Consider the following 23,658-nt stretch of genomic DNA (forward strand, 5'->3'; position numbering starts at 1 on the left):
TTATTGGCATCCCATGTAGAACAATAAGCACTCACAGCATTCAAGTCCCATCCATTTTGGTCAGGATTGTAATAATGATATGTGGCTCTAACATTTGAAGCACTTTCACCACCGCCACCAGTACCGCCTCCACTACCACTAGACCTACAGTTGCTTTGACAATTCTTGGAAGGATTACAATGATCGTCACTTGTCCCGCAATAACCCCATTGGCTACAACAAAGATTGTTAGCGCAAGTTTGGCCTCCAGCCTGTCGGCCACAATTTTGGGCAATTGCCGTAGCTGCTAGGCATAGGAGGAATACCATGAATAAGCTCAACCTCTTCATTTTGTTTTGAGTACTTTTTGGTTGCCTAAGCTGGCCTTGGACGCATGAATTTATAATGAGGAGATGACTACTATACGTACAAAATACCCTTGATCTTGGTAAAAAACTGCATGCTTTAAGCCTCCGATATTGACTATCAGTGTCATTCTTTATTGCTTCCTTGATTCAGGATGAATTCTAGTTCATGAATAAAATCCAATAAGTTGTTCCAATTTTAATGTGATTTAATTTTTTTTGTTTTCTTAGGTCAAGCTAAGTCTATGTTACACTAGAAAAAATACTTTCGAAGTAAATTTTAATTTAACGTGATTAGATAAGAAAGGAATTTAATTTTGATTGACATGTATATTGATACAGTGATATGAAATAATAATAATAAAGAAAAAAACTTAAAACTTTTCGAAACGACTTCAGTAAGACTCTACAGCCTACAAGCCTTGGGCGGCAGGCACCGCGACCACGGCAAGTTTGGAGAGTCGAAAGAGGCAGCTATTTTGCCCCATCTAGGAACTACACAGTTGTCATGGAGGGTGGCTTATCTATCAGTAGGTATGGCTTATCTTTCAGCATTTAATGGGTTTCAAAATATTTATTCATCACCACAGCTTTAGTCAAATGAAACTTTGGCCTTAATTACATCACCCGATGCTTGCTAGCAGAGTCCATAGCCTTAAGATCTTAATTTATCGCATGTATTCAGGCATTTAGTCTACTGATTATCGATAATAGAGAGCAGAGGTTTGGGGCTGTTGACAGAATCACTACAATTAACGAACTGTTAATTCTTCTCTTAGCTAAAAGAAGTAGAATTTGAATTATTGATTACGGTGCTTCACTGTTCATATGAACAGTGAAGCACCTTAATGTTTTTCCCAATTTTTTTTCCTTATTCTTTTTTTTTTAAATCCTACTTCTCAAATTTTTTCTTTCAATATTTTATTAATTTTAAATTAATCATCATACTTTATTTTAATTTTTTCATAAAATTATTTTACTCTGTCAAAACTCAATTTTAAATTCTCTAAATTTATCCAAAAAAAATAAAAAAATAGACAAGGAGGAGTTAATTAAAGGTTGAGAGACCACATTAAACCGGTCAGAGCCCAATTGCAACAATAAATAATGAGAATTTGGGATGATATTGAAGATTAGAGAAGACTTGCCTAAATAATTAAATTCTAGAACTTAATTAAGCTATTAATGAGCTTAATTGATTTAATTAAGGGCTTAATCAAAAATAAAATTAAGTTAGAAAGTCAATTTGTCCAAAATCAGAAGAATTAATTATGCTCAAGGACTTAAATAAACTTTTATAGGTTTAATTGAATAAACTTTTATGGGTTTAATTGACTTAGTTAAAGACTTAATTGAAGAAAAATTAAGTTTGGAGATCTAATTTGAATTAATTTCACAAAGATTGGAAGATTAAGAAGATTAAGGACATAATTAGAACATGAAAATACTAAATTGGTATAATTAGAAATTCGACTGAAAGAAATTTAAAGATTGAAGGTTAATTGAGAGTCAAATTGAACATTTTTGAGATCAATGATCAATTTATAAAAACCACATGACTTTAAGGATCCAATTGAAGAAGGTTAAGGGTTAAATTGCAAGAACTAGAAGTTTTGGAGATCAATTTTAAATTTTTATAAATTAATTGACTCAATCAAGGGTGAAATTGACTAGATTCAATTGATGTCTTAATTGAAAAGTCCTAAAAGTTTAGGGATCAAATTAAAAATAAATAATTTAGGTAAAATCCCTAATTTCCCTTTAATGGATGACAAGTTGTGTAATTTTAAAGCCTAGATCCTGAATAACATGCTATTCAGATATTATTCATTGTCTTCTTCCTAAAAATTAAAGAAAAAAAATGTCTGGATATCCACTTTGCATCTCTAATTAATCCATTACCTTTGCACTATACCCGGATTCTCTCTAAAAAAACTCTACCTAGCACTGCTCCACCCTATAAAAAATTCTTGTGTCCTCCTTTGGCAAATTGTAAAGCAAGACAAGGTTTTGTACTTAACTTTAATTAATGAATAGGATCGGAATCCCATTAACCTATAAGAATTAGATCTTGAATAGATTATGGTGATTCACTTCACATGATTCACATGAATAATGAAGTATCTTAATTATTTTTTTCAAAAAGTATTTTCCTTATTCTTTTTCAAAATCCTACTTTTCAAATTTTTTCCTTTTTACATCATCATTTAATATTTTATTAATTTTAAATTAATCATCATGATTTGTTTTAATCTTCTTTATATAAGATTGTCATAATCTCTATCATAATTCAATTTTGAGTTCCCAAAATTTATCCATAAAACATGAAAAACAAATAAGGAGCCCGATGCTTGCTAGCAGAGTCCATAGCCATAAGATCTTAATGAACTGTTAATTCTTCTCTTTGCTGAAAGAACTAGAATTTGAATTATTGATTACGGTGCTTCACTGTTCATATGAACAGTGAAGCACCTTAATGTTTTTCCCAATTTTTTTTTCCTTATTCTTTTTTAAAATCCTACTTCTCAAATTTTTTCTTTCAATATTTTTTAATTTTAAATTAATCATCATAATTTATTTTAATTTTTTTATAAAATTATTTTACTCTTTGTCATAATTCAATTTTAAATTCTCAAAATTTATCCAAAAAAAATAAAAAATAGACAAGGAGGAGTTAATTAAAGGTTGAGAGACCAAATTAAACCGGTCAGAGCCCAATTGCAACAATAAATGATCTTATTGAAGAAAATAATGAGAATTTAGAATCAATTAAAGAAAAATATTGAAGATTAGGGAAGACTTGCCTAAATAATTAAATTCAAGAACTTAATTAAGCTATTAATGAGCTTAATTGATTTAGTCAAGGGCTTAATCAAAAGCAAAATTAAATTAGGAAGTCAATTTGATCAAAATTAGAAGAATTAATTATGCTCAAGTACTTAAATAAACTTTTTATAGGTTTAATTGACTTAGTTGAAGACTTAGTTGAAGAAAAAATAAGTTTAGAGATCTAATTTAGATTAATTTCACAAGGATAGGAAGATTAGGGGCACAATTGAAACTTGAAAATACAAAATTAGTACAATTAGAGATTCAACTGAAAGAAATTTAAAGATTAAAGATTGATTGAGGGTCAAATTGAATAATTTCGAGATCAATGAGCAATTTATAAAAACCACATGAATTTAAGGGTCCAATTAAAGAAGGTTAAAGGTTAAATTGCAAGAACCAGAGGTTTTGGAGATCAATTTTGAAATTTTATAAATTAATTGACTCAATTAAAGGTGAAATTAACTAGATTCAACTGATGTCTTAATTGAAAAATTCCAAGAGTTTAGGGATCAAATTAAAAATAAATAATTTAGGTAAAATACCTAATTTCCCTCTAATGGATGACAAGTTGTGTAATTTTGAAGCCTAGATCTTGAATAACATGTTATTTAGATACAATTTATTGTCTTCTTCCTAAAAATTAAAGAAAAAAAATGTTTGGGTACCTACTTTGCAACTCTAATTATTCCATTGTTTTTGCACCATACGCGGATTCTCTCTAAAAAAACCCTACCTAGCACTGCTCCACCCTATAAAAAAATCTTGTGTCCTCCCTTGGCAAGTTGTTTGGCAAGTTGTGAAGCAAGAAAAAGTTTTGTACTTAACTTCAATTAATGAATATGACTTATTATTCACGATCGAGATCCCATTAACCAACCTATAAGAATTAGAATATGAATAGATTATGGTGTTTCACTTTACATGATTCATATGAACAGCGAAGATTCATATGAAAAAAATTTTCCTTATTCGTTTTTCAAAATCCTACTTTTCAATTTTTTCCTTTCTACATCATCATTTAATATTTTATTAATTTTAAATTAATCATGATTTGTTTTAATCTTCTTTATATAAGATTGTTGTAATCTCTATCATAATTCAATTTTGAGTTCCCAAAATTTATCCATAAAACATGAAAAAACAAAAGGGAGTTAATTGAAGGTTGAAGGATAAAATTGAACTAAATGGTCAAGATTGGGAGCCCAATTACAACCATAAAGGGTCTAATTGAAGAATACAATGAAAATTTAGGATCAAATTAAAGAAAGATATTGAAGATTGGAGAAAACTTGCTAAATAATTAAGTTCATGGACTAAATTGAACTTTTGATAAGCCTAATTGATTTAATCAAGGGCTTAATCAAAAGCAAAATTAAGTTAAGAAGTTAATTTGGCTAAAATCAAAAGAATTAATTAAGTCCAAATTTTTTATGACTTTAATTGACTTATTTAAATACTTGGTTGAAGAAAAATTAAGATTGAAGACCTAATTCGGATCAATTTCAAAAGTATTGGAAGATTAGGGATACAATTGAAACGTTGAAAGGCTAAATTGATGCAAGGATTCAATTAAAAAAATTTAAAGATTAAACGTTGTTGGAGAGTCAAATTAAAAATTTTCAAGACTAAGAATCAATTTGTAAAAAGCTCATGAATTCGAGGGTTCAATTGAAGAAGTTTAATGGTGAAATTGCAAGAACTAAAAGTTTTGAGGACTACTATTAAAATTTTATAAATTATTTGGTGAGGAAAATGAATAGAAGAATGATGAAAGTAAAAGTGTAAAACCTCTCATAGTGACCCGATGGTGCCAAAAATCCAATCTACATTTTAGCCTATGTAGTTCAATACATTACAAGTTAGTCCTTAAAGTGTAACATAAGTTACATGTAAGTCCTAGTTAGGCTGGGTTACACAACTATAAGCCTAACCCACGTAATTCCAATTTATCTTGATTCATGCAACTCAATTCTATTAGAAATCCTTTGCCATCAGCCAATTATTAAACAACATAACACCCAGCTCGGCATGCCATGTTAGCATCAAAACATAATACCTGCAAACTACCTCCACAAAACATTCACAGTAAGAAGAAAAATAGAGGGACAGTAATATTTATTCATCGCAGCCTTGGCTAAATGAAACTTTGACCTCTCCACATCACCTGATGCTTATTGACAGAGCCCATGGCTATAAGATCTTTATCATATGCAGCTAGACATACATTTAGTCTATTGATCATCGATGATAGAGAGCAGAGGTTTAGGGCTGTTTATAGAATCACCACAATCAACGAACTGGTAGTTCACCATGAGGTGCCCTTTTGCGTATCCATCTCCATCTGTGTCTATTGTACGAAAAACGTTCACGTCCAGATCTAGTCCTCCATTGCTACATTGATCCACAATCCTCACTGTTGTTTGAGCTCCTGTCCTTGTATTTGTCACCTACATGCATCAAATTAGTTAGGATACTTCATTATTAATCACTTTCCTTCCTTAATTATACATGCTATTAATTGACAGTAGTAGCTAGCTAATTGTCGAGATTTCAAGAAAGAAAAGCATACAACAGGTTCGTGTATATCTTACCCTCAAGCACTTGCCACAAGAAGCCTGGCCACGAGGACCAGCCGGGCCACAAAAAGCAGTCCAGCCATATTTACTTCGCCAAGAATAAGGCTTGCTAGCATCCCATGTAGAACAATAAGCACTGACTGCATTCAAGTCCCATCCATGTTCTTGTGGATTGTACAGGTGATATGTGGCACGGACATTGGACGCACTTTCACCGCCGCCACCCTTGCAATTGCTTTGACAGTTCTTGGACGGCGAACAATAATCATCAGTATCTCCACACCACCCAAATTGACTACAACACAGGTTATTAGGGCAGGTCTGGCCACCCGCTTGCTTACCACATTGCTCACCAATAGCACCTCCTATTAGACATAACAGAACGATCAAGAATGTATCATAAACCCTCCTCATTTCTTAACCCACCTAAGTTTTCTTGTATTATATATATATATAGTCTTACATTTCATGGGATTTTATAGTAAAGGGGGTTGATTATTATTTTTTATTTTCTTGAACATCAAGTGGGTTGATTTGTAATCCCAAAAATGCCCTGGTTCCTTTATGAATAATAGGACAAATTATATAGTAAAATATGTTGATTAGGTTTGGACCATAGATGGTTCTTGGATTGTTGTTGATATTAGAATTGATTAACTAAACGGCAGGTGATTAGTGTGGACAATCCAAAGTGATATCTACTTGGTCTTGACTTTTGATCAGTTGTTAGTGAAAATGATATATGACTTGAAGACCGGCTGCTACTTAATAAATAAGTTTTTTTTTCTCCGGTGATTATTATTTATAAGCAAGTGCTTCATAAAGAAGTTTCTTATTGTTATAAAGCAAGTTTTTTCTTCACCATAATGCAAATTCTATGTTCTTATTGTTATAAAGCAAGTTTTTTCTTTACCATAATGCAAATTCTATGTATCTGTGCCAGCAGTCAATTAAATAAATCAATCAAGCTATCAAAATCAGCTGTTAATGCACCTTTCAAATATCTAGTCTTCGATGTTATCTAAAAGAAAGAGAGGAGCCCTAAATTCAAAGTGATCTTTGATTATTGTGAGGCGGCTACATGCATGCGTTTGAGCTGTCCTGGCTGCTACTTCATAAATAGTTGTTCGATAAAGAAGGTAGTGCCAAAACTTATAGATAACCTTTAGCTTTATCCAACATATTTTTGACGAATTGTGCTTGCATAGACTTCAGGGTCATCTGTAGGAATATCTAGATATTAATCTTGTGGCTAAAAAGACACAAGCAACATGTCGGACGTAAAACATTACTAGGAGTGCCTTGACCGGAAATATAATACAAGCAAGAGACGATGAACAACACTTCTTTCAAACGTTCTCTTTTTTAATAATCAATTTTCTAACTAGGCGTGCCTTGACTGGAAATGGGACTTGTCTCCCGCCTGTTTGGATATGGGTCTGTTAAGGTCTATTGTTTGATTGTATCATTGTAAGTTCGTAGGTCTAAAACTATTGTTCTTTTTACCTGTTTCACTTCTGTGTCTGGGGGTCGGCATATGGTTTGATAGCATTAGATTATCTATGGTTGGTGTTTTTGTAGACATTTACCGGGTCAAAAAATATTATGTATAAAAAATATTATAAAAAGTTAAAATTTAAGAGTAATAGGTTTATGTGTAAGGTCTAACCTAAGAGTTTTAGGTTTGACTGCAATACATTATCTAAAAATAATATTTATAATATAAATAATAATATTAAACTTGTATGATTTAAATTTAAATAAATTTGTCTGTCACGTTAAGTTTAAGAGCCTTGAATCTGGCTGCAACACCAAATCCAAAAACTTTGAATACGGATTTGACTGCAAGACCGTGTCATAAAAATATAATAACTAAATAGAAAAAAATTTAATATTACATAATAAAATTAAACAAAATAAAGATTAATTGAAAAGAAGAAAACAACAAAGTAAATCATTGTTCCAGTGAACAGTGCTTTACAATGAGGGGTACAGTAAAATCTCCTCATTAGATCATAATAATCTAATGAAAAGTAAATAAAACAAATCATAAAATTTAATTTTTAATTAAATAAATATTAAAAGATGAAATTAAAATAAAAAACTACTTCAAAAAAATTTGAATTAACTAGGTTGACTCATCAAACCAAGTTAATAAAAGTGTAATAACTAAATAAAAAAATTAATATATATTAGCAAACTAAATTAATTAAAAAATATTAATTAAAAAGAAAAAAGCAAAAAAAAAACTATAACTAATAACATTTTTTCAAATTTATTAATTATTATATTAGCAATATTCATATAATAAAAATAATAATATTTTTAATATTAATAATACTATTAAATTTACATGATCCAAGTTCAAATAGGTCTGGCTACAATGTCAAACCCAAAAGCCTTGGATATAGGTATGGCTAGAAGGTCGTGTCATGAAAGTATAATAACTAAATAAAAAAACTAACATTAAAAAATGAAATTAAGTAAAAAAAGATTAATTGAAAATATAAATAAAAAAACTAACATTAAAAAATGAGATTAAGTAAAAAAAGATTAATTGAAAAGAAAAAAACAAAGTAAAGCAACATTCCAATGAATAGTGCTTTATGAGAAGGGATATAATAAAATCCTCTCATGAGATCATGATAATCTAATGAAAAGTAAATTAAAAAAATTAATTCTCAATCAAATCAATATTAAAAAATAAAATTGAAAAAAAAATCTGAATCAACTAAGTTAACCCACTAAACTAGATTAACCCATCAAACCTGGGATTCGTATATTGAGCGTGTGATAACTAAACATAATTTTTTTTAATATTAACGAACTAAATTAAACAAATAAAAATATTTTTAATATTAACGAACTAAATTAAACAAACAAAAATATTAATTAAAAAACAAAAAAGAAAAAAAAGAAAAGAAAACCTATAACTATTATGGATTTGAACAGTGCAATTCACAGTGAAAGATTGATCTTTTTTAGTTATAGTTAGATTAAAAGATGAAATTGAAAGACAAAACTAATAAAACAGATTAAATCATGAAATTGAAAGAAAAAACTAATAAAAAAGATTAAATTAACTAAGTTAATCCACCAAACCAAGTTAACCTGTTAAATTTGGGATCTGTGTTATCAGAATGTGATAACTAAATAGAAAAAAATGTAATATTAAAGAATTAAATTAAACAAAAAAATAAAAAAAACATATTGGAAGGAACAAAACTAATTAAAAAAATCTAAATTAATTGGGTTAACCTATTAAACATAGAACCGTGTCAAGAAAAAATAATAATTAAATAAAAAAATTAAATATTAATAAATTAAATTAAATAAAAAAATAATTAAAACAAAAAAAAACAACAACTAGAAGCATCTATTTTTTATTTTGCGGTGTAACCCACGGTAAAAAAAATAACTGGTGCTTTTTAATTTATAGTTAGTAATTAGCTGGAACCCTGTTTCCGGATGACTAAGGATAGTTGGCCGCTAGTATGGACTTACTGAAGTGGTTTTTTGGAAAAAGTTTGTTTTAGACCTCATGCTTTGATTAGGATGGTATTGTAGTCAGGATTTTGTGGTTTTGCTGTTGGGAGAGTTTTGATTTCATTTAATAGGATTTGTGTTTCAGTTATTATATATAATGAACCATGAAAGTCATGCCCTTTTATGATACAAAATTTGGCTGATTTGCAGTCACATCTACATGATAATAACACAGTGTTCTAGGACAAGGCTATCAAATATAATAGTTGTGGGAATTGAATCAATCCCTTATCTGACATTATTTTTTTAATTTAAATCCATATAATATTTCCTTGGATTCTCTTTTTGAAGGCTTGTAAACAAAGTTTAAAGAAAGAAATCAGAACTTATCTCCAAATTAATGGCACCGACCTGAGCACTCCTGTGGATGGATGATTCTGATAAGATCAAGATGTTAGTGGATTGTTATGCTTATGGAGGTGGGTGGAAAATTGTGAAAAGATCAAGATGTTGGTGGATTGTTGTGCTTGTAGGGAAGACAATATTGTATACTCTGTAAATATGTGTCCATAACTTAGGAGGACAACTAACAGTGATGAGGTTAATTTCCTTTGTTATGCCATTGACAGAATAACATATTAGATGATTAAATGTTTTTCAAGATTATAATTGATACAATTAAAGTTACAGGGGCATATTAAAAACATCATTGCAATTTTTAAAGAAGTTGATGAAGTAAGAAAGAGACTTTAGTTGATGAAGGGGTTATCGTTGCTGATGAGCTATTTAGAAGGAAAAAGAAAGTTGAAGGAATGGATGTTTTGAAAGAGTAGTGTTAAAGGGGATGGAGAGGTGGATGTGGAATGATTGCAGGCATTGTGTATGATAGTTGCAGGATTATCAGGAGTACTGCAGTTCAAAAAAACTTATTGGGTCTTAAGAACTCTGATATATGTAGAGATTTTTTAGAAGATTTCAGCAAGACGCATCTGTTTCATGTTATTATGCATGATCTCTCTCAATATATTGTGATTTTCTTACAACTTTTTTTCTAGTTTTGTGATGGCATTCATGTTGTGTTTAGATTGTCTGAACTGTTGCTCTTCTTTCCCTTAAACTTTGCTGATTCTTCTACGATAATCCCTAATATATACACGCCCCCTCGCTTATTTAAACTTTTCCTAATATTCTTCTACGATGATCCAACAACTCCATCAAGCTCTAGAGCAGCTCCTTCGTTGGATCCCACAACCCCTGTAAATATCACGCCCCCTTACGTTGACACTGCTGCTTCACTATAGGCATAGTCCCCAGCAATACATCCAGCGCTTACCACTTCTTCCTCCTCATCGCAAACAAGGAGAAAATTAATCTTTTTTCCCTTGTGCTTTGGTGAGTCATTGGTCGCAAACAAGGAGAAAATTAATCTTTTTGATAGATTTTTTTCCCTTGTGCTTTGGTGAGTCATTAATGCTTTACTTACGTTTCTTTGTGTTGAACAGCTCTGTGGAAGAACCTGAGCATCTCTCTCTTGAAGAATCTGAACCATCAGACTAGGTCCCGTCTTCTAGTTACAAAACATCTGAACCACCTAGCAAGAGGCATCACCCCTCTAGTCATCAAAATTTCGAGCATCCTTTGTCCATAAGTTTCTCCATGCTCTTTAAATTTATGAGAGGATTGATATCACATTATTCTCTTTCCTTGCTCTCTAAACTTCGTGGTTCCATTTTTGTTACCAGTCATATGCTTAGTAGAGCACTTCACTGTATTATTTTTATCAATCACAACGATTTTCAAACTCGGTAAACCTGTATGGAAAAGATGATTTTTAGTGGTTGCTAGGGCTTGCTAATATGCCATTGTCATTCTTTAGTGGCAATATATCATATAAGCATATTGCTCCTTAGAAGTCTGTTCTATGAACATTGCTCCTTTAGGTCTGCTGTCAAATTTGCGGCAACCCCTGTTCATCTTTCTAATATATTTTGTTCAACTACCTCTTGACCAAACTTAATTATATTTTGCTTGCAGGATCACTGCCTTTGATAACACATGGCCCTTTTTGTGTATCCACGACACCTAGGCTGGTTGTCTGTTTTTTGCAGGACTTTCATGGCTTCACCCCCTACTCCAACAATGTACTGCTGCACTCCCTTGCGATGCCACCGCTATATTCCACTTCTTTTTGTTAGTATACTTCCTTTTTGTTGTGGATTAATAGATTAATGTGTATTTTACATTGATGCAAGCTTTATTATTCCACGATTCATGTCTTATTTAAGATTCGCTCATGAAGCCTGACCAGCTCCTTTTCATCTGCCCTTTATATTTATCTCTTGATTACTTTGCTTCCTAGACAGTTTCAGTCTTATTTCATGCTTTTAAATTCCTTCCTCCTTTTCGATTGCTCAGCAATTCGAACATCATATATCAACACGCATGTGCTGCACAATTTGATGACAGTGCTTGGGCAGTACATCCAAGCTGCTGCCCAGATGAAGAACAAATTAATTATCTTCATCTCTATTACTGTCATGAAGCACTCGCTTTTTTAACAACAATTGACACATTTGCTTCTGCTACATCTGGGCTGCTGCCCAGATGAAGAATAAATTAATTATCTTATTCTCTTATCACTGTCATGAAGCACTCGCTTTTTTAACAACAATTGACACATTTTCTTCAGCTACATCTGGGCTGCTGCCCTGATGAAGAACAAATTAATTATCTTCATCTCTTATCACTGTCATGAAACACTCACTTTTTGAACGACGATTCACGCATTTGCTTTTGTTGCCCCTTGCCATGATCCATGTTTCTTTATTATTCCATTGCTATTGGACACTGTGGAATATGGAACATGTTTTTTTCATAGCCATTGTTGCTTAGATTGCAGTGTTGATGAATGTTGCTTTCGATTTTTAACTGTAGCAACACTTTGGTCCCTTGGTTCATATCTATTACGCTCCAGGAAACTTTATGGAAGTTGGTTCGTTCACTTTTTGTGTGGCCTTGGGTCCTTTTGCTTGGCACCAACACAATTCTCTTCTGTTATTTAACAAATTATGTGTAGCTTAGCAGCCATTTTTGCTGCTTCAGGAACACCAAACTCCCTTCTCAAAAAATTGCATCCATTTGCATTTTGCAATTATGTCATTATGCTTTAAACTCATTCTATGTGCCTTTCCTTACCAAAAACAAAATGGTTATTTTCTGTCTTCACTGGATTAGATTCTATCGTAGATTTTTTTTGCTTGGTGCAAGACTCTTGATAGTATGAAATCTTCAAGGTAAAAAAAGAAAAAGAGGAGGAGAATGTTATTCACACGTACATACCATGTTAATGTGGGGTTTGCTTTTGATATTTTGTTTTTAAATTTAATCTCAATTAACATGTAAATTGACCTAAATACATCTTCCACCATTGAGAAAATTAGAAACTACTATTACTTAATTTACCATCGTCATCCAATTTTTACCAATTTAAGAATTCTTATCTCTCCTATTTATTATAATGTAATATTTTAAATGTAATACTCCTTTATGTTATGATTTATTTAATTTTTATTTTCTTACATGATAAAAATGGATTTTGATCATAATAATTAGAAGGGAAAAAAAAACATTAAAAGTGAGTATAATTGATCATCGTGGCTGCAAGATGAATTGGAATTAATAATTAATGGAGTGGATATAATAATAATATAAAATGAATTAGCTTGAAGTTCCATTTTTTTTAATGTAAATACTACTCTTGAAGTACCTAAGTAATTCCTTCACTCATCAATTTCGCTGGGAAAAAGCCCATAGTACTCAAATTGGGCTTGGGCTCCCTCAACATGGCTTTAAATGCTTTTGGGCTTTACGTTTTAATGGGTTCCAAGGAGGGAAGGGAACACAATGATTCTTGAAGAAGGATTTGTGTCCCATGCACTTGAATGATGCGGGTCTGTTTGCATTTTATCAAAAGAGAGGAAATTCTAATTAATACATAATAATTATTATAATAAAAAAGAATATAAATTACTCTGTGTATTCTATAATTTAGTTATTTTTTATTTTGAAATTAATGTATTTTACATTTTTAAAAGTCTAACACTAAAAATAACATAAAAAAGAAAAATCAGAAAACCTAGCCACATTATTTTTCATCCTTCCCCTCTCTCTCGTCCACAGCATCCAGACCCAAATTCTCCTCTCAAACTTCAAACCTACCTGTTCCTCCTCCTGAGTTGCCACCACCGAGTTGGCTTCCTTCATGGTCGAGTTGCTTTGCTTCTCTACTATACATGCTGGTGTGATTGCAGATCTTAATGCACGGCGTATTATCAATGAGCCCACTGCTGCTACCATGGCTTACGATCTAGAAATGGATACAAACTATGTTGGTGAGAAGAATGCTCTAATCTTTGATTTCATGGAAGCGCGTACAGTGGAAGTGCGAGCCACAGCTGGAGACTCCCACCTTGGAGGCAGGGACTTCGACAATAGATTGGTGAATTACTTCGTTCAGGAATTCAAAAGGAGGAAAAAGGAAGGGCATTGGTGAAGATAACCTCTCTAATAATGGCTTAATGGGTTTTAGAATTGTGTAATAGGAAGCATGCCAATAGTAAAGGTATATCAGAGAAAACAAAAAGGCGAAGGATTTGGGAGTTCCATGGAGAAAAAAGAGCCTAATATAAAGAGTGTTTATGCTCCAGAAACTCCATTAAAGACTCCACCCCTTCCAGCAAGGCCACAGCTGGTCTATATTAGAAGACGCTCTGAAATTGCAGGAGAACAGTCTCGGGACCCATTTTTCGCAATTTGTGCAATTAGTTTTAGTTTTTGTTCTTTCCTGATTTTTAATTGTGCTTGCCATTAAAAAACATGAAGTTAATATTTTTTTATAATTTTAATGAATTAATATTAAAAATAAAAAATAATTTTTTATTTGTTTTTAAACAAAAAATATTTAAAAAAAATCATGCATCACAATTGTTATTATCTATTTTGGAGCTCACAGAAACAAAAAAGAATTAGAAAAAAAAATGGAGAAAATGCAAAAAAATAAAAATGAATTTGGAAGAAAATTAAAAAATATATATCAATGAAAAGAATATATCAAAATGCTCACGAAGTTGTCAAAGACTAAGAAAAATCAAATATACAAAATTAAAAAATTTGATAATATATTTTCTACGGATAAAGGTCTCATTGGCAAAAAAACATTAATTTGAGGATGGAAAATTGAAATTAAAAGTTTAAGGAATCAATTAGAATTTCTCAAGGTTTATTTGAGTTTATTAAGAGCTTAATTGAAAGAAAAATCATTTTTTAAAGTCAATTTAGATTTTAATCAAAAAAAAAATTTGAATAGAAAAATCATTTTTTAAAGTCAATTTAGGTTTTAATCAAAAGAAAATAAAATTTGAGAGTCAAGTTGTAATTTTTAAAAGTTAATTTGGTCAAATCAAGGGCTTAATTACATAAATACTGAGTTTGATGGACAGTTAGAGACTTGATTGAAGAAATCTAAAATCAAGGATCAAACTGAAAAAGTCATGTGAATGTAGAAGCTAAAATTGATCAAATCAAGGGTTAAATTGAAGAAAATTCTAAAGTTATATGAGCATCTTTTTTCAAAAAAATTTAAAATATTTTTGCATGTTTTTTTAAAAAATATTGTTTGAATTATATAACAAGTTTGTAAAATTTCAAAAGATTTTGGCCTATATTTAAAAATTATTTTGGTAAGAAAATATTATTTATTTTTAATATAAGGATAAAAAACATAAAGAGGTTAATATTCAAAATATTATTAGGGATAATAAATATTATTCACTTTTAATATAAGGATTAAAAAACTTGAAAGGGGTTAATATTCAAAATATTATTAGGGATAATAAATATTATTCACTTTTAATATAAGGATTAAAAAACTTGAAAAGGGTTAATATCCAAAATATTATTAGAGCTAATTTTTTTTATTACTCATTTTAATATAAGGATAAAAAACATGTATAAGGTTAATATCTAAAATATTATTGTAAATAATACAACTCATTCACATAGAATACAAGGATAAAATCTGCAAGGAATTAAAATATTAATTAGAATAATATGGTAGAAAAAATTTTAGTTTTATGTCAAAAAAAAAATCTAATGATAATTAAAGATATTTCACCTTCACAGACTAAGTTATTGACCGAGAAAATCAGGATTTGTTCGTTGTAATAAACATGTCACACTAGACTAGTAAAAATAGACATCATTAAACCATAGTAAACAATTAAAAAAAATACCGCTTACTTCATGTAAGATATATTAAGGATACTAATATATTCCATTTACACAACTAATTTCTGTCTAGAATATCTAAAAAAACCTGTAAAAGCTCTTAACAGCCGTAATAATAAAAGACAACTCCCTAACCAAGTAAAAAAACCTTCTATGCTGTAGTAGAAAAAGGTCGTTGTGACATCGCGCCCCCACAATTCAAGGGTATTACAAAAATATTGAACACATATTATTTAACATGAAAAAGGTAGAAGAAGCTTTTGAAAGAAAATGAATAAGACCAACACACTATGTTTAAGGTGTGGTCGCCGCAACTTTAATATCTAGAAAAGTGTTTAGTTTTTTCTTTTAGATTTGTGTTTAAAAAAGAGAGCATAAAAGGTTTGTATGAAGAGTGAGAGAATGAGTTATGTGATATTTAAAAAAAAAGAGAATGAGTTACGTGATAACGGTTATTTTTAATTTATAAAAGGGGTATTATTGTATTTTTAATGATTTTCACATCTATTTTGATGAATCTTGCAAAGTATAATATTCAAAAATCTATTACAACATAAAAAAAAAACATAAAATGTTTATAACAAGACAACACCTATCCATACAAGTAAATTAATAATACGCAATACTACGATCTAAAATTCAAAAATGGTTTGTTTTTATATATCATATATATATTTTTAAAATAAAATTACTTTTTTTTATTTATAAAAAAATAAATAAAAAAACTCAAACCAAAACTTATTAGGGAGGGGAGCATGGATATCATTGGGCAACAAGGTTTATCTCTTGGACTAGAATACCTACCCATTAGGACAGCACGATTGATTTTGATGGAGAAGTTGGGCATGCGCGCCAATTCTCTATTTTGATTATGGCCGAAGCACTCTCAATGTGTATTATTCTCCTTTAAATTATTATATCTCTTAATCAAACCCAACATGATAATAAGCTGTCATGATCTTCTATACCACTTTGATAAAGGAGGAATTTGGTCGTTTGGTATATAGTGGTTTAAAGTATTTTTTATTTAAAAATATTTTTAAATAATATTTTTTATTTTAAAAAATTATTATAATATTAACATACGTGAAAATATAAAATAAAAAATTAATTTTAAATGAAAAAGCTTTAATTTTTTTTTTAAAATACAATTTCAGCTGCAATTCAAAATAATAAATAAATCTTTTCGTGATGATGATCTGTCTGACCCTTCTTTCCTATCCCATCTTTTTTTCACTTGTTTTTGATGGAGCATAAAATCAAGGACCACATCATGAGATCCCTTTTGTACTTGAGCTGCGCATGATCCTACAGTAGGAACTTCCTTTTGGCTAAGTGGAGATGCCCATTATGATCTTCAAAGAACCCTAAAGAATGAGAAGAAAGGATTGGTTGGAGTGATCTCCTAGGGCTTGCTATCATGAGACAGCTAATTAAGCACCATTTTTAAGTGCTTGCTGTTGAGTAGATCATTCACTAATATTATTCGGAAAAACCAGGTTAAATACATTTATATACTAGATCTCTTTTTTAATGATTTATAAAGAAAAAACCCGATCTTGAGATATCTTCAGAAAAGGACAAATATTAATATTAACTAAGCTATACTTATCGGCTATATTTATATACTCGTTCACTACAATACGAGCCGTCGAGGGCTTTCCCACTTCAATCTTTCTTTAGAGGGCGTGCCCTTTACTAATTTGTAAACAATGAACACAAAGAATTAAACGTTTGTCTAATTCTGTGCACCACTCTTCAATATGAAACCTGCAAGTTGTGAAGAAACTCTTCTATAGACCACTCTTGTACATGCCAATCTTAATTATTTTGTTGTGTGATAGTGAAAAAGAAAGGGATTTTATTGAGCTCCTTTAAGTTCACCAAGATTTTCATGGATAGGCATGAAAAGAAGTGGAATCTCTCTGTCAAAGAGAGCCCGAGCAGATAAGTTTCATCAATCAACATGTTTTACCAGCAAGAACAGAAGCACATGGACTAACATGGGGATTAGCAAGTGGTAGTTTTTTTTTTATGATTTTCACTTTTAAGACATACTAAATAAAATTAAATGCGATCATTTTTGATGGATTAATATTGTGATTTTGTTTGATTCGAGATGGTGAATTATGCTTAAATAAATAGACACTTACCAAAGAAGGGAAGATTTTTAAAATATTCCTGAAGTTATTTGTGTCAAGAATCTTTGAAAAGGAGATGACAAATCTTACAAATCTCCACTTTAATGTTGGGGAGATCAAATGAAAGAGCTTTATGTATGATTTCAAAAAAAAGAAGAAGCATAATACCCTCATTAAGTTATGGCTTTAAGAATTTTTTAAGAGGAGAAGACAAGTTCTCAAATCCCTAGTTCTATGTTGGAAATCTTACCCACATGGCTCCAACTTCTCCATTTCCTCCTTAAAATTAATTAGCTCCAACTTATATATATATATATATATATATATATATATATATATAGTTTGAGAGTTTGCGATTTTTCAACATTTTTTTTTCCTGACTTCTAGAATTTTTAGCATCATTGAACGTTGGCAAGACATATAAATAAACCAATGTTAATGATACTGTGAGCTTGACTAAACTACTACATTGATTAAGATTATTAAAAGAATATAAATTATATTTTACGAAGAAATATTAATCTATGTTAGAAACATGCCCCATTATTATTTTACGAAATATTCTTTTGCAAGTGATTCCTTCCCATCTTCAAATATCAATCGACTTTCAACGGTTTTTAATTAATGGTACAAAGTGGGAGCAATATGCCAACAAAAAATAATGGATGGCATGACTGCCCCACAGCAGGAAGCACATGGCCTTGCTCCTCACCCTTATCACTATGTTCATGGATCCTGTTCTTTGCCTCCTCAACCAATCACAAAAAAAGGGAGACAAAATATAAAAATCTGCTATGATGATTCAAAAATTGCATATTATGCAGAGAATCTCATGATGCATACAGTAGTTAAATAAAACCTAGCCACCATTAAACAAAAATGAAGGGGGACAAAAACACACTCATGACAACCTAGAAACAATAATTAAGGACATTATTAAGCAAGCCATTCTGATAATAAACATTACACATGATCAAACATAATAAAAGAAGTTTTATAAACATCTTCTTCTATTATTACTTGGTGCTCCTAGCTAGATAACAAATCCCTTCAAGTATATTTCCTCATATACTTGAGACTTACTATGTATGTGAAAAAGAAAAAACTAAAAAAACAAAACAAAACATGGTACATAGACATCCAAACTGCAAAGCTCAAATCCCTTTTTAGCCTGTTCCTTTTCTCGGCGGACGATTGGATCAGCTGACCAAATTGACTGGGAAAAAAGCACTTCAAATTCTGTTCTTGCACTTCTCTACAGCTCTCGGAGCTGCAATTAGATCAAGATCAAGAAGATTTCATGTTAGTTTCACCGTACGAATTTAAGGTACGGTTTGCAGATTAATTTGAATTTCATGGGCCCAGTACTAACCAAGTCCAATAGCCTCAGACCCTTTCATAATCCTCAAGCGCTTGCATGAATCCACAAACATTCTGCCAAATCAATGAAGAATTAATTAGTCAGCGTAATTACTTTCCATGATCAAATAATTGCTTGATGTGGTAAGAGATTAATATGAAAGAAGTTAATTAAGAACTTACTCCCATGGAACATCTCCTACAAGCATCCAATCTCCATCCTTGTCTTCATAAGTTGGCACGTACTCGGAACCATTCAAAAGATCTATCAATTTGCTTTCATTCATGAAATCTTTCATTCCTTGTGAGCCACAGTTACCTTTTGAAAAAAAAAAACAAAAACAAAATGGGGGTGAATTTGTAAGATAATTATTTAAATTCATATGTTACACTTTAATAATCTAATTTGGAATTATATGTATGTAGCATTTTATTACCAATGGTGAAGGAGCTGAACATTTTGCCTAGAGCGTCAGAGAGTTCTTGGTAGCTCTTGTATAATTTCAAGTCCACTTTTCGTAAATACGGTGCCCCATCCATGCTAACCTTAACAAAAGCCACGCCGGCGCCACCGCTACCGGATTTTTCACCGTTGTCATTGCTGTTCTTCTGTACAGCCATGACATTCTTACGGAATGATCTAATGGGTGGCCAACCCACAACTTGTGCCCTGAAATTGATTTGAAACACATATCTATTAGGGTTTTGGTAATATTTAACACTCTCAGAATGATTAGGACCACAAAAAAAAAAAATTGATTAACATGATCATATCTATTTTTAATCTCCTCTTTCAAAAAAAATGTATCAGCTGTATTTTTCTTATAAATTTAATCAAATAGAGGATAACCTTCACTTTTTTTTGAATTCCCATTTCCAAACAACTTTATCCTATAAAAATAAGGCAAGCATGCACCTTGACATATATCTTATATGGCCTCCATAGTTTTCTTTTTTAAAAAAAGAGAATTAATCTTTACAAACAAAAAAAGTGCCATATATATATTTTTATGTGCATCTCACGGTCCTGTTTATGAAAAGGGGATTTTTCTTATATAAATTATGGTGCACAATGGATTCGGACAACATAAAATTTTCATTCACGGGTATAACGTATGGTAGCTTAGCCACAGACTATCTTTTTCCTTTTCTCTATCCTTAGTTGTTTGGTTGTCGAGAAAAGTAAAGATTCCATATGTTTTGTTCTATTCCTTTGTTACAGACAACAGCCAAAGCCATGAAAAAATCCAGCTAAGGACGAGGAAACAATGTAGCACATCTTCTTGCAACTCTTCCATAAATAAGACTAGATATTATAATAACTACACAACTAGCATATATATATATATATATATATATATATATATATAAGACAATTAAGGGAAAAAACCATTTTATGTGGGGAAAAAATGTAGAAGAAGAATTTGTGACGAGGATACTTGCTAGATGATTCATTAAATCCAATTTTCTTGCTCACCTGAATTAAGTATTTCTCCTAGTTAAGCTCAAATAATCAAATCACATCTTGCTTACCTGAGCTGCTATTATACACGTACGTGATTAACATACAGAGTGCGTGGGCATTAATTATTTAGGCTTATTATCTATTTCTATAGCTTCCTGAACACAATAAATTTGTCAAATGTATGCTTCTCTTTATGTGTTTGGAGCATGCAATTAATAAAAAATATATAATAACCATCATATGTCCATAAATGGTGTGATCAGAAATAGAGAAATAAATTAAAAGAAAAGAAAACTTACTTGGCCGGTGGCTTTGCAGGATCAGTAGAGGCCGGAGGAGCAACGGTTTTCTCCTTCATTACTTTCTCCTCGACGACTCCCTTTCCTGATTCCTTTGTAGAGAGGTTAAGCTTCAAATCAACAGTCTCAGAAAACCCTCTCTTCCCATTACTCTTTGCAACCTCACCATCATTTCCGTTACCAATTCCTCCAGGTAACCCTAGACGTAATTCAGTCTCTTCGAAGTTAATCATGCTATACTTTTCAGGTTCTGCTCCCATTATGCTAGTCATCCTTCACCAAAAAAAAAAAAAAAAACCTCCAATACTTGAAAATAAGTAGTACCACTACACACCTCTCTTATCCCCTCCCTCCCTCCCTCCCTCTTTTTTCTTCTTGTTGATGTTAATTTCTTGCTACTAATTATCTTGATGTAGAGAGATTTATGGTATGCACATGTAATAAAGGTTGAAGAATAGTAGCGCGAGAAGAAATAGAAGGGCCAAATTAGCTATAGGGTGCTACAATATATGGTTTTTTTGGGACATGGTGATGGGGGACTTTAGAGGGTGGAGATGATGACACGTGTACGACTAAATTAGTTGGACGGACCCCATGGGTTGTCGGGGAAGTTAGGTCATGGATGATGTATAGGATAGAATGATTGCGGTAATGCAAGTGGACAGGCCTCGTTGGCTTTTGTATGCCTTCCCTCTTTGTTTCCTTTGGCTCCACAAAATAATAAACGCTAGCATTGTTCCTTGTATAAAGAGGGTGAAATCATATTAAAGCTAGTCTGATATAATGTTGGGAGTGTTTTTTTTCCCTTATATTATATCATAGTTTATTGGGTATTTTTATTTTTTATTATACATGTGCACTGTGGGTCTTTCAAGAAAAAAAATTGATCTTTTCAATATTTTCACACAACTTTATGGACCATATATGCGAGGACAACATCTACAATATGTTCGAGGCAGCAAGAAGTTGTCTTGAAGAGAGCATTGAAAGTATTTAATATTCTGGTTCGAATATTAGTGTAATGAGAGATTATTTCATTTGTATATGAGTATAAAATAAAGTATGAGCAATTTAATTGTATACTTATCTTTATCATTAAAAAAAGTATTGGGTATTTTACGTATAGAAAGAAAATCTTAGATATTAATAAGGATATCTTGGACATTGTCTTCTTTATAAAAGTTATTATAAACAAGATTAGAATATTTTTAAAAGGGGATGAATAAATTAAAATTGCAGATTAATTACATGGTTTCTGAAATTACACACACACCATTGAAATGTTAACCCATCACAGAGCCTTTATGCCTAATAAATGAAATGTGTTTAAAGTAGAGAGAATCCTACAGAACAAGATTTCCCCGCATGCTGCTTGTGAGATTAGACCATTTCCAAATCCCAAAAAGGAGGTATCCCTGTCATTCCAAGGTTACTTCAAAATCTTTTCGATCTTCATCTGGTTTATGCACTCTCCACTTCCAGTGGCAACCATTCAAAGCACATTGATGCATATATAATGGCAAGGATGTGTGCCACTAAATGCTCACTATATAACAGTAAAAGAGAAAGGAAATGTAAGGTAGAGAAAGAGGTAAAAAAACAAAGGCATGCTTGAAGGAAAAAAATGTGTATATTCGCACCTCAATGCATTAATGTTACATATTGCATACAACTGCAAAGCCTGAAATTTTTTCTATCCTACTAAATAAATATATCAATTTTTTTAAAATCAATTATTAACTCGTGTATATAAATTTTTAAAATTAATAATAAAGTTTTAATTCAAATACACTATTTAAAATATTAAAAAATAAATTTAAAAATATATAAAATTAAAATGAAAGTAAAAATAAATTCACTATTAAAGTTATATTCTTCAATATTTTATGAAATATAATTCTAATTTATAAAATCTCGAGAGAGCACACCCAAGCCGTTAGCATGCCCTGCCCTTGATTGTATATGTTCTTCTACGTAAAAGTAACAAATTGCCTTAATTACCATAACTTAGATGGTTTACTAAACCTCTTTTTTGGTCGGTTGTATATTTTAAGACATTTGGGGTCAAATCCACTTCACATCATGTATAGGAGAGATTGAAGGAGGAATGGACCTTTTCTATTTGTATAGAATGAAGTTATAAATTAGAATTGGGTTTCCCTTTTCCCTATTTTACTCCCTTACAAATCATATGAATTTGTTTATCTTTTTGCTTTGGGAATCTTAATGTGATCCTTTAATCCAGTTTTTGACATTTTTCAAAAAAGAAATCACAATAACCAATGACCAGGTTTCCAATATTTGCAGGAAAATAAATTTATGTTTTTTGGGAAATGATTTTTTTAAATTTTTTTTATTTGATTGTACTAGGAAAAATGGGTTTAATATATATGTTTGCTTATATAGTTGGTATACACATAACTTATTTTCTATTTCTAATCATTTTATAGCTAGCATGATACCATATATGAGTAACACAAAAAATAAAAATAAAAATAAAGATGATATGTGATTTTTATTTTTCAAAATTGATTTTTATTTTTTGAGAAAACAATCCCCGCAGTATAACATAATTTTTTTTCCTTCATAGAAAAACAATTTTTTTGAACTGGTCGACTATGGAATATGCAAAAAGTATTCACTTCTATGTTTTCTTGCAAATAAAAGTAGTATATATTTTTTTATAAATTAAAGTATGCATCTTTGTTTCGTTTTTAGGCAAGGTGAATTATTAAGGTATAATAATTGCTCCTAAATTAGTGTTTTTGAAGGTTAAATTTTACATATTTCGTGTTTTTACAAATCAAATGGTTTTTTATTTTCTTTTCATCAATAATCACTAATCATTTAATTATTTTCTTCTTTTCACTA

The 23,658-nt window shown here is 30.8% G+C and overlaps 4 protein-coding genes and 1 long non-coding RNA gene across 7 annotated transcripts in view; 2 read left to right on the forward strand and 3 right to left on the reverse strand.

Annotated features, from left to right (window-relative positions):
* Positions 1-359, reverse strand: part of LOC105135405 (pathogenesis-related protein PR-4-like) — a 14,135-nt gene extending 13,776 nt beyond the window's left edge. The window contains exon 1 of one of the 2 annotated variants that reach the window (XM_011040263.1): positions 16-359. In XM_011040263.1, the coding sequence (XP_011038565.1) occupies positions 16-329 (314 nt within the window). In that variant the 5' untranslated portion in view covers positions 330-359. The remainder of the gene's footprint in view (positions 1-15) is intronic. The other variant, XM_011040265.1, reaches the window with a different exon arrangement.
* Positions 360-4,882: 4,523 nt separating this feature from the next.
* LOC105135403 (uncharacterized) lies at positions 4,883-5,253 on the forward strand. Its single transcript, XR_844176.1, has 2 exons — positions 4,883-5,054; positions 5,091-5,253. It is a non-coding gene; the product is annotated as an uncharacterized LOC105135403 (long non-coding RNA).
* A 9-nt stretch (positions 5,254-5,262) lies between these two features.
* Positions 5,263-6,207, reverse strand: LOC105135402 (pro-hevein-like). Its single transcript, XM_011040262.1, has 2 exons — positions 5,768-6,207; positions 5,263-5,623 (listed from the first exon to the last, which is right to left on the reverse strand). Exons 1-2 carry the CDS (start codon positions 6,164-6,166, stop codon positions 5,408-5,410), a joined length of 615 nt encoding a protein of 204 aa, XP_011038564.1. The 5' UTR covers positions 6,167-6,207; the 3' UTR covers positions 5,263-5,407.
* A 3,215-nt stretch (positions 6,208-9,422) lies between these two features.
* Positions 9,423-12,690, forward strand: LOC105135408 (uncharacterized). 2 transcript variants are annotated; one of them, XM_011040267.1, is made up of 5 exons: positions 9,423-9,717; positions 10,741-10,830; positions 11,149-11,178; positions 11,273-11,428; positions 12,173-12,690. In XM_011040267.1, the coding sequence occupies exons 1-5, from the start codon at positions 9,666-9,668 to the stop codon at positions 12,298-12,300; spliced, it is 456 nt and encodes a 151-aa protein (XP_011038569.1). In that variant the 5' UTR covers positions 9,423-9,665; the 3' UTR covers positions 12,301-12,690. The 2 variants fall into 2 exon arrangements, 1 of the variants encoding a protein (XP_011038569.1); XR_844177.1 differs by lacking the exon at positions 9,423-9,717 and having other exon boundaries at positions 10,666-11,178; positions 11,273-11,666; positions 11,801-12,684.
* Positions 12,691-18,576: 5,886 nt separating this feature from the next.
* Positions 18,577-21,266, reverse strand: LOC105135406 (auxin-responsive protein IAA16-like). The gene is made up of 5 exons (XM_011040266.1): positions 20,788-21,266; positions 19,461-19,693; positions 19,207-19,342; positions 19,037-19,098; positions 18,577-18,934 (listed from the first exon to the last, which is right to left on the reverse strand). The coding sequence occupies exons 1-5, from the start codon at positions 21,057-21,059 to the stop codon at positions 18,897-18,899; spliced, it is 741 nt and encodes a 246-aa protein (XP_011038568.1). The 5' UTR covers positions 21,060-21,266; the 3' UTR covers positions 18,577-18,896.
* Positions 21,267-23,658: the final 2,392 nt, after the last annotated feature.

The sequence above is a fragment of the Populus euphratica genome, unplaced genomic scaffold (genome assembly GCF_000495115.2).
Source record: "Populus euphratica unplaced genomic scaffold, PopEup_1.0 scaffold64.1, whole genome shotgun sequence".
Taxonomy (NCBI): Eukaryota; Viridiplantae; Streptophyta; class Magnoliopsida; order Malpighiales; family Salicaceae; genus Populus; species Populus euphratica.